This window comes from Corvus cornix, chromosome 11 (assembly GCF_000738735.6).
Source record: "Corvus cornix cornix isolate S_Up_H32 chromosome 11, ASM73873v5, whole genome shotgun sequence".
NCBI classification, from domain to species: domain Eukaryota; kingdom Metazoa; phylum Chordata; class Aves; order Passeriformes; family Corvidae; genus Corvus; species Corvus cornix.
In genome coordinates this window covers 20,416,772-20,428,148 of record NC_046341.1, presented here as the reverse complement: position 1 = coordinate 20,428,148, position 11,377 = coordinate 20,416,772, and the positions used below count along the sequence as shown (strand labels likewise).

The window sequence follows — 11,377 nt, the reverse complement described above, 5'->3', positions numbered from 1 at the left end:
CTCTCTTAAAGGCAACCTTTACCACTTTACACTACCAGTGTATTTATTTCTCTGGGGCGAAAACCGGGGAGTTGCACTCCATTAATGCGTTTCAGTCACCAGCCCTGGCAGGGGATGCAGAAGTCGATGGACAGCTGGATGCTGGTCTGGAGGAAGAGCTTTTGGACTCCTGCTACAGGAGAAGGACTGGAAACAAGCAGAGAGGCAGATGGTTATGGTAGAATATATGCTGTTTATTTATGAAGGTAACCAGGACTTCTGACAAATTTTATATGCAGTTCCCCCCTCCCCCCCAATTAAAAAAAACCGCCAATGTGTGTGCATATACATACACGTATACATACCATACACACACACTGCACACACATACACACGCTGCCAGCACTGTGCTCTCACTGTTGTGCTTTCAAACAGCTTCATACACCTTTGTTCTCCTCTCTCGTCAAGACTTACTTCAGTTGGATAAATTGTTATGCAGCTACGACACAAGGAAGAAATGTTCTGCCTGGCTACCAGAATGCCCAGGGGGCCTGTTTGTTTGTTTATTTTTCTCTCACTCTGGGAGAAGCTCCAGAGTCCAAAGGTGCAGCAGCACCACGGACAAGCCTCCTTGCCCCACCGCAGGCATCCTGCAGCCCCACAACCTCTGTTCTGTTCCAGGCACTCCTGCCTTGGGGTTGGGAGGCAGCAGCCAGTACGGGACAATGTGAAGAAGGCAACACACACTCATACTCACCCACCCATACAAATAATAAAATAACATTGCAGCACAAGGGCATAGTCTCTGTCACCAGATAAGAAAGTTGTGTGATGGCAAAGACCTAAGTAAGGCAATAAAGTATAACTAGTGTACACGAACGGCTTTCACATTACATGAGGCACAGTTTGGATGGACAGAGACTTGGAGAAGAGCTAAATGTCCTGGAATAAAGCAAAATACACTGAAAGTTCATAGTAAATACCCGCATCTATAGGTATTTATTCATTTGTGCTTCGCCACGTCGTGACATACAGTACAAGACACTGCTGCTCTTTCTTTTGATGGAGAGAGCTCACCATACTCTTGCAAGCTGCTGCTCCATCAGTCCCAGGCTGTCCATTGGTCCTGCAGCGGTTCTGGCCCCTTGACCCCCTCCCAGCCAAGGCAGGCTGGGACAGGGCTCGGCAGAGGCAGCCCAGCCAGGCTGGGACAGTCCTGGCAGCAGTCTGGTGGCTGCCCCACACCTCAGTGCTCCTAATGGCCGGCCAGTGCTGCACATCTCTCAGCCTCAAGTCCTCTTCTCATCGCTGACTTCCCCAAAGCTGCTCCTGTCTGCTGCACTGCAGGCCAGCTGGAAGGGGTCTGGCAGGACACCCCAACCCTCAAGTCTGCACGTCCCTCATTCTTTCTCCTCGCACTCTGCAAGGCTGGAGGGCATAGCAAGCCCCAGAGCTCCTGCAGCCAGCTTTTAAGGCACATCTCGGTTGCTATGCATGCTTTATTACTGTTGTTGTTGTTATTATTATTATTGTTATTTACCCTGTGTAGACACGTGGTCTTTTACTTCTTCCCCTTGCCTTTCTCCTTAGAAAACTCACCATGTTTTCAGCTTACTTCTGTGTCATCCCTAAGGCACAAACCTTTTAATACTAGAGCTGCCTGGCCTCTTGTATAGGTCGTGAATTGATAAAAAACAAACAAACGAAACAAAAAAAACCCAAAACAACCCCCCATTTCCCTCCCCCCGGCACACCGCGCTTGCTGCGCGCCGGTACACATAGTATCTATGCGCGGGCAGCGCAGCCCGGCCGGTCCCGGCGCGGCGCTAGGCGCAGCTGCCCATGGCCTTCACCAGCGAGCTCTCGGGCAGCTGCCTGAAGATGCCCCGCAGAGTCTCCAGCTCCCGGGTGAGCTGCTCCACTCGCTTGCGCAGCCGTTCGTTGTCGGTGGTGAGCTCCAGCACCTTCTGCTGCGTCTCCACGTTGCGCTGCTTGGCCTTGTCCCGGCTCTTGCGCACCGCGATGTTATTGCGCTCCCGGCGCACCCGGTACTCGTTGCTGTTCTTGTCCACTGTCTTTTTCGATTTGCTCCGGTGGTCCGAGGGCATCATCTTGAGTGTGCCCGCGGCGGGCAGGCCGCCGGGAGGGTGCGGATGGTGCGGGCTGGGCACGGGCGTGGGGGCGGCGTGGGGTGCCCGGGCTGGAGGTGCATGGTGGTCTGGGCGCAGTGGGCGATCTGGTACTGGAGGTGTGACGGGTGCTGCTGCGGGGCGTGATGAGGATACAGGGCCGACAGGGCCGCCGACTTCACCTCCTCCTCCTCGCGGGGCTCCTGCTTGATCACCAGCGGCCGCAAACCCGGGCGCGGGCGATGCGCTCGTAGAGGGGGTCGAGCTTGCCGTCCATGTAGCCGGCCACGCAGCCGAAGAGCGGCTGCTGGTGGTGCTGCGGCTGGTGCCCCGGCGCCGAGGAGGCGGCGCCGGCTCCATGCATGGTGTGAAAGTCGAAATCCCCGGCCAGGATGGCCTTGGCTTTCTCCTGCTGCTTGCTGTGCTGGAAGAGGTCGGCCAGGAACTCGTCGTTGAAGGCGGCGGGGTCGATGTAGGCGCTGATGTCGATGGAGTTCTCGTTCTCGCAGATGTCGCCGAGCTCCGCGCCTCCCGCAGCAGGTGCCGCCGCCGAGGGAGCCCTCTCTGTAGCTGTAGGTGCTGCCGGGCAGGGGAGTCTGGAGCTGTGGTGCTGGCCGCTGCTCATCGGGGGCCGGGAATCGACCTCGTAGAAATTGGCTTGCTCCATGAAGCACCTACAGTCTGCCGGGCATGGTGAAGGGCTCCTGCAATCCAGGTTTCGAACGAGACGACGACGGCAGCGGCGGTGGCTCTAAGCAATCCGCGGCACGGTGTTGCAGGGCACGGCTCGGTGCGCCCGAGCCCGTCCCCCGGCCCAGCCCCCGCTCCGCTCACTGCCTGCCTGCCCTGTTGCTAGTGGGCTGCCGCGGTCCTGCGTGCCGTATATATACAGCCCGCCAGCAGGGCCGGGGATCGCCCTCTAGTGTCCAACCTCCTGCTGGGAACCTTTGACCGCCGCGCAGCCGGGTCCCAGCGCCCCGCCGGGCACAGCCGACCTCCGCCCGCCCCGGGAGCCGCCGCACCCGCGGGGAGAGCGCCCCGCACTCCTCGGCCCCCCCTTCCCGCCGCCGCCCCGAGCTCGGCGGGTGCTGAGCGCTGGATGACTCCCACCAAGGAGACTCCGCGCCGATAAGAGGCCCGGGGAAACGGCGCGGGGACTTTGCGCCCGCGCTGCCGGGGCCGCTCGGCGGGGCAGAGCGGCCCAAAACGCGGCCGGTACATTCCCACCGCCCGCTCCCGCCTCTGCGCCGAGAGCTCCGGGCCAGCGCTACCCGGCCGCGCTTCGCAGACAGTCTCAAAGTTCACCATCATCCGCGCATACTTGCAAATATTTGGCCAATCGGGAATATTCACCCCGTCGGGTTTGGGACCCAAGGCGCTGCGTTACTGGGCGGTGGTTACCTGCGGCAGCGCCCCGTAGCCGGCGGGTCGGAGCAGCCGACCGAGGGCCGACCGCCGCCGCGTTCCCCCCGCGGCCCGGGCTTCATCGGCGGGACCCGCGGAGTCCGGCCCCGAGCGCCGCTAGGACCTGTCCGGGGGATGGCGCCCCGGCGGGACAGGGGCGGAGAGCTCTGTGGCCCCGGAGGCTTCCCGGCTCCGCTGCTCGGAGGCGATCGGCCGGGCCGCCCTGCCGTCTCCGGCGGTCCCAAGCCCGGAGGAGCTGCCCCGCCTGCACGGAACAGCCCGAGCCGGGTCACCTGCGGGCCGCTTCATCCCCCGCACGAATCGAGCAGGTAAATTTAATGACGGATTTCCCCAAACGCACACTCAGCAATCTCGACCAGTGCCGGGCACGGGCCGCCTCCCAGCCTTGACCCGGGATAACCGCGGGCGCAGCTGGGCCCGGAGCCTCCAGCGCAGCGCTGCAGTGGCCAGGGTACCCATGTGTACTGCGGGCGTGTGCCCGGCCCCGCGGCGGGCAGCCTTCCCAGCCTCCGTTTTCTGGGGGTTTTGAAGGCGATCAGTGTTTCCGCAAGTGCGGGACTGGAGAGCAGCTGCGTGTCCCAGCCACCGCTCCCCGTCTCGGGGATATGCTCCTACATGTGGCTCCTGCGTACAGGCTACAGTGATCCCAGGAGCCTCCGTCTCAAGCTTCAGTTCGGCCGCGGCGAGGATGCACAGAATTCCTCCTGCTGCCATCACTCGCAGTCCGCAGAATAGATGAGTCTATCTCTCTTTGCACAGCACCCAGGTGCACCTTGGGGAGTCCCAGGGGCATTTACCTCTCCTGGTCCTGAAGGTCCCTTTGAAAGGACAAACCAAGCCCCCTGGAGCAGGTGCAGGCTTAAAATTGCTACAGAAAGATCTGCAGGGAAAATGAATCAAACACAGTGATGGCTGGAGGAAAAAAAATGCTGCAATTCTTAGTCCTGAGTGTTTTAGTAAAAAGGAAACTTGTGACAGTAAATTCCTCAGAAAGGGTTTTACAGACTTCTTGCAATTAAAAATAATTGACAAAGGATTCAACAGGAAACAAAAATGACAATGCACCAAAACCCCATGTTTTTGTTTCACACAATGCAGGTGTGAACCTTTGTTTCATGAGCAAATGCAAGGCCAGCAGAGTCAGTTGGCACACTCCGGTGTCCTCTCAGGAGAATGGATTCTGTAATTACAGCAGGGAAATATTAATGTACAGATTACGGAGTACACTTTTCACTATCAATTGAAAAAAATTAATTCTTTTTTTTTTTTAGATGCAGTCAGTATTTTCTAAAATTATATGTCTTGGCTTCAGTGCAGTAGCAGTGCCTCACAGGGCTGCTTCCACAGGGAGCTGCAGCACTGTCTAAGCAACCAAAACACTCATAAGAACTCTGAACAAAGTCCTGGTACAGAGGAAAAGCCTCAAGCCTGTGACAGGAGTGAGTTTTGGGTGTTTCAGAGTGGAGAATAAAATGTTCCTGACTGCACCCAACTGTCCAAATTCAGCTTGTTCAACTCAAGTGAACCCATTTCCAGAAATGGGACAAACACAGAGGTGGACTTCTTGCCTGCTGGGAGAAATATCATCTGGAATAAAAGCTGGTAAGCAGTTTATGTTCGGAGCTTTCAGGAGGCCTTGTCTGACTCTGAAGTCAGCAGAAACAGGAACAGGCCATGAACATTTAAAATAAAAAGTCAGTGCTGCATGAAACAGCAGAAGGATAACTAAGAAAGTGTAAGCAGAAGTATATAACTAAGTTTGTGATTTAATAACAATACCTACGCTTCTCTAGTCTTTAAAATGCTCTCACATTTTATAATCATTCTGAAATTAAGGCCTAACTACATATTAAAAAAAAAATTAAAGTAAATCAGAAAGTTTAGGATCAGATTCCATTCCTAATTACTGTAATTAACGAACAAGTCCCCACAATTTAAGGACTGGTTTGCTCAGTTTGGTTTTGGTTTTTTTTACATAGACCCCTTTTATCTAAGTTAAAAACTTGTAAGTCTTCTATTTTTACATGGAAACCTAAATTCCTGTTCAAATTATTTTAATAAGGTATCAAATGAAGTTCCCAGACTTAGCAAAAAAGACATCTTTGTCTTTTTATTTTCCCTTCCTGTTTGAAGACAAATAAAATATTTAGAACTGGATCATCCCCAAACAAGCACAAATCCTTATTTCCACATTTATATCAACAGTGATTGGTACCAAATATTTCAAATATTAAAGAGAAAACTTGTTGCTTAAGTTACATGAACCAGGGAGCAGATTAAGCTAAGAGAGGAAGGATAAGTGTTGCATACGATGGCTCCCTGAAGCAGCGCTGTCAACTCTTGAGGGTGCTATTCTTCCATCCCAAAGCAGATCTTGCTGTCCAGAAGCTCAGGGAGGGCAAGCGAAGGGCTCTGCAATTCGAAACAGCACCAAGAGTCATCTATACCAAGTCAGCTGCACTCCTTATTGCTTAGGGAAGGAAACTGAATAGAAGAACTAACTGTGAAGGAATGTGACTATCTAAGTTCATTTGTGACTATTAAGAGTTTTTAATTGCACTGGAACACTGAAGTCTATTTCACCTGAACTCTGCTCCTGTGTTGTTCTCAGGCCTTTCACTCCTGTGGGCTGCAGAACAGGTTACTGGCTGCAGGATGCAGGCTGGCCCTGCAGGCTGTGGGCAGGATGGTGCTCTGCTTGCTGATCCAACAGCCTGGCCGTTTGCAGAATGTAGCATGTGGCAGCCCTGTTAGGAACCAGAGTGCAACTACACATTTATTTTACTACCTTGTTAAACCAGAGCTTTGCTACTGACAAAGCTCCAGACAGGAGTCTGCACGCAAAACTTTTTGGGGTGAATGGCAGCAATGGTCCAGCCTCTCCTCTCTCCCCACCTGCAGAACTGATGGGGGGAAAGAAGAACTATTTGGCAGGGGTGAGCACTGTGGAGCAGAAAGGATGGGATAGCTGTCCTGGGAGTGACAAGGGGATATTATCCTCAGCTGCGCCCTAAGTGCACCTGGGGAGTGGGCAGGGATGGAGCAGCAGTGGTTTCCTATGCAAATAAAGAGCTGGCAATCTACCATCTTACTTGTTGTGGTGTACGGAAACACAAACTTCTCCCCCCTCCTGTTGTGTTTTCTGCCCCAGGGAGGGGACACATGATACTGCACATAAAAGCTGCCACATATGACAATTTTCAAAGGAAAAGACTTTATTTGCCAAAGCCTTGGAGGCCCATAGATCAGTATGCAGCAGTGTATGACAAGTCAACCAGAACCTTCCCTTCAGCTGAGAAAGGCAAATGGGGAGCGCTTACCATTTTTTAATGTGCATTTTGGCCCAACAACAGATGATTTAATGACTTATTACAACTTTTCCCCTTTGGAGAAACACAACTCCAAGGTGAACCAACTCAGATCCATGCTATCTTCCTTTTTTGTATCATTCCCCTTTTCGGGATCTCTATGACCATGTCCTCAATTCTTGCTATCCTTGTGCTCTACCGACTTCTGGCTCCTCTGCTGGGAGCTCAGCCCTTTGCAATTTCCAAGCTAGGTGATCGAGAGCATCTTTTCACTTACATTTACCTGATAACTGCTCACTTCTATTCAAATGACCCTTACAGCCCAATCCATTTCCAGCTCGTCACCTGTAATCTTGCACCAATCAGTCTGTGAAGTTGTCTTATCCATTCACAATCTTTGCATGGTTAATGAGCCATTGCATACACTGTTTCTCTCTTATAATTAGGACCATATTTCACTGACAACATCCATGTTGCCCAAAATACTGCAAATGTTTTTCAGATAGAGGATTAAGTACTGTTCCAAAGAACACGCAGTTGAAATACCACCAAAAAAAAAAAAAAAAAGTGACACTGTTGCTCCTCATCTCTCAGTGTACTGTTTTCTTCTGCAGTACTAGGGCATCACCTTTGCCTTAAGACTTCCAAAAATGATGTTATGATGCGTAACAGTAGTTCTCTTACTGGTATGCATCAGTTATCCCTTTGTTCAGTACTTGGCCTATCCACAATAACCCATTCTGTCTCTCTCTCTAGTCTTTCACCTCTGATTAAATGATAACCTCCTTTCTTTCACACCTGAATTTACTTTCCAATCTTCCATCTTTACCTTACAAACTTCAATGGTTTCTCTCATAATGAATGGCTCATCATCTTTAATTTGTTCATGCTACATCTCCCTGGATGATGTAGCAGTGTTATTACTCTCTATTTCACAGCTAGAGAGCTGTGAGTTGGAATGACTTGCCAAGGCCGTACAAGAAATACATAAGAAAGCTGAGAATTTAATCTCTCCTATGCCCTAATATCAGCCTGCTAATATCACCACCAATGAGCATGCAAAAGTTCGACTACTGCTTTCCCACAAAGGAAATCCTTTCATACAGTTCCTTCTTGTTTGTTGGTTTATTAAATGGAAATAGATCAATTTTTTATCTGAAATAAATTTATCTCTGAGGTGAGCTGCCAAGAAAATGTCATTCTTTTTGATTTTTCCACTGTATGCTTATAGAAGCATGTAGAGAATACAGCTTATTTTCTTCCATACCCTAGCCCTAGTCTACTGGATTGAAGACTCTCATTGATCTCAGTAGGAACCCATGCAGACCCTTACCTGGCATACAAATTATGCAGCAGACCAGTAACAGGGTATCCTACCCCAAACTCAGTTCCCAACTATGCTTTTAGGGAGGTGTTCTCAAAATATTCTCTGAAGATTATGGCTCTTAGACTTTGGCTAACTACTTTTCATGGCATCATACAAGAGATAATCCAAACCCAGAGATTTAAAATCCTTGTAAATACAGAAAACTGATACTTTTTTTTCCCTACTCAGGTGACACCAACTTCCAGCATTTAATTTAGATGCTCTCAAAGTGCCTACATGATCTGTGCAGGGAACTTAGATTTACAAATCTCAATGTCCTGAACTGCACCTAAAACTAGATACTGAAATAACAGCGTCTTAATAGTCTTGTCAGCAGGACTGCACACCCGGGTTAGCATCAGTATTTACCAAAATCCTGCTAGTTAGGGCAGTAGCATCTCCTCACTTGTATGAGTAATTCACTCTGATACCCAAAGTACATTGTGATTATGAGCTTCTCCTTAGAACAGCAATTTCTAATACTAACTAAAGTGGCATCTAAGGCCAAACAAGTACATTGGTTTCAAAGCACACCTATGTGAACACTGTGAGGTAACACTGAATCACAAAGAAAAAAATGCCCTTGTTTGTCTCTTACACACGTGTCTGTTATATATGACTGCGAGTTAATCCTTTGAAAATATTCATGTAGTCATCCTGCAATATTATTCATACCTGTCCTTTTAATGTAAAAGGTCATTTTTACTTTGGCAGTCCATAGTCAATCCAAAATCATCTGGTTTCAAGAAGGTACATTTACAAAGCTGAGCTAGTACTTGAGACGACTGCTTAAGTAATGAGAAATCTTGCCACTGACTTAGATGTTACATTTTGCTGTTCTCAAAAGACTTGCAAAAAGAAGATGAGACAGCATGGCTCAGGTTTCATCACTCTTTATAAGTAGTTTGCACTGTAGACATTACTTTTTGAGTTTCTGGAAAAAGAAAAAAGACAAAAATACCAAAAAATGTTAAGCATTTTCCAGAAGTATAGAAAGAGATGCTTTGCTGCACAAAGAATGCACAATCAGAAGAAGATATGAAAAGTGAGAGCAATGGGACTGGAAATGAATATCAGCTTATAAAAATAGTCATGGCATTTCTCAATTATGTATTTTAGTACATGACACATCCTGTCATAAAACTTAGTCCTTGACATGGACTAAGTTCTATGTTCTCATCCACCTTACTCCCCTTTAGGAGAGACTGTTACAAGGATCAAGATTAAGCTAAAGAGTAAAAATGTGGTAAAAATGTACATTCTGTAGTACAAAATGGATCTGAAAGCCTCATGCTGTCGTTTCACAGTTGAAGACATTGCTAAATCCATGTCAGACTTTGGCATGAGAGCCCTCAGAGAACTCAAGGATCTGGTGGGCTTTTTCCACTACTCTTCCAGTGAACCTATCGCGTGATTCACTGGTTGGACACTGGGATAACCCATGAGCTCATGGTTTTTGATTGCTAGCCTGCAAATATTAGATGCTCAAAGTACCTATGGAATTAAGGACTAAGATTTGAAAATATGAAGATAATACACTTTTGGTGCAAACTGTCTTTAATTAATGTCCTAAAGCATTCAACTTCAGTGGTAGAAAGTTTTGGGAACACACTTGACTCATACTTTAAAATGTCAGGTTTTATAAGTGTTGACTCTAAACTAAAAGAAAGCAATTTTACTGCTCAGAGCAGATGCCATCTTGTATCTTAAAATTCAACCCCCCTGTTGAGATAAATTCAGCTTTCTTTAATTATCCCACTGTTAGCCCAGGGATTACTGGCATGAGTAATCCAAGCAAGAGCTGGCCTACTACATAAAAAATGTCAGTGGCACCAAGAGGAAAGGGAGCTCAGGAAGGAAGGAAGGAAGGAAGCTCAGCAAAGTTCTCAGAGTCACTTGGTGACATCACCAATGAATCTAAGCCGTGATCAAACCAACCACCGGCACGGGGGAACAACAGGTGCACAGAGGAAGGAATCAAGTCAGAGGCAATCTCAGCTTGAAAAGGATCACAGGTTTTTTTATCAGTTTCAAGCTAATCATAGTGACACTTCTGGCATCAGAATTTCCTTGACTGTCCTAGGAGTAACCACTGCACAGAGATGAGGCCTAGCAGGTAGCTCATCCTTTGGAGCGGGCGTGCAGTGCTGAAGTTCCATCTGTGGCACACTGACCCTGCCAGGGTAGCTGATGTGCACCAGGCTCAGGGCAGCACCAGCTCTCCTGCAGCCACTGGCAGGTGACATGAGATATGGCCCTTCCTTTCCTGCAGGGATTTCCAGGGTCACTAGAAAACATCCACAGAAAGAACCTGGCCCTCCTGCCTGCTGGGATAACACCTATTCTGGCTTCTCAGCCTTCACAGAAAGAGAAGTTGCCCACAGTAACATTCAGCATGCCAGTCCTGTTAATAGAAATAAGGAGTCATTACTCACCACTGCATGAGTTCCTCAAGACCTTCATATTCACTTTTTTTTGTTCAAACTGGAATCTTATGCTTTAGGTAAAACAAGTCTTAAGTGAAATAAGAGTTAATCACAAAGCAAGCGAGTCTAATGATCAGTAGGGTTTTCTTGAAAGGATCACAGACAGATAAAAATCTAGAATCCAAAGTTTCAAAGTTTTAGAGGAAAACAGGGCTGGCTACTTCAAATGATGTTGCTTGGAATAAACCATTCCTTCTGCTTCATGTTTAAAGGCAGCTGACATCTGAGCTACAGAATGCTTGAAATAAATATTAGAAGAATTCATATGAATACAATCAGAAGATTTCTTTTGATGGAAGCCATTATATTTTTTACTCATTTTATGCAATCATAAAAGTATTTTGTTTGCAATAATATTTTAGAAAGTAAAAAGCCAGTGACAGGGCTAGGTTGTTTCCAAGGTTTGGGTATCTAAATGCTCATAAACAATGCTGAAGAGGCACTGCCCTTCAGAGAAGATGAAGCAACAATGTCATGTGACTTACCTGGACATAGTTAATAGTGGAGGTAAGTATAATTAAGGCTAATCATTCAACAAGAGCCCAGGGCTGAGGGATTTCTAATTCCAAACAAAAAGTCCTTGGAAACTACTTGTGTTTCTAAGTAAAAAATGAACAAACTATGAAATGGGCTCCCATACTGCAAAAATGTCTTTTTTTTTCCTTCTGCTGTAATTAAAGATAG

General features: G+C 48.1%; 1 protein-coding gene across 1 annotated transcript; it reads right to left on the bottom strand.

Moving 5' to 3' along the window:
- Nucleotides 1-212: 212 nt before the first annotated feature.
- Nucleotides 213-3,052, bottom strand: CEBPA (CCAAT enhancer binding protein alpha). Its single transcript, XM_010396475.2, is given in 5 exon segments — nucleotides 213-2,155; nucleotides 2,158-2,344; nucleotides 2,347-2,661; nucleotides 2,663-2,712; nucleotides 2,715-3,052. Coding segments are annotated over 5 exon segments (963 nt in total). The 5' UTR covers nucleotides 2,776-3,052; the 3' UTR covers nucleotides 213-1,805.
- Nucleotides 3,053-11,377: the final 8,325 nt, after the last annotated feature.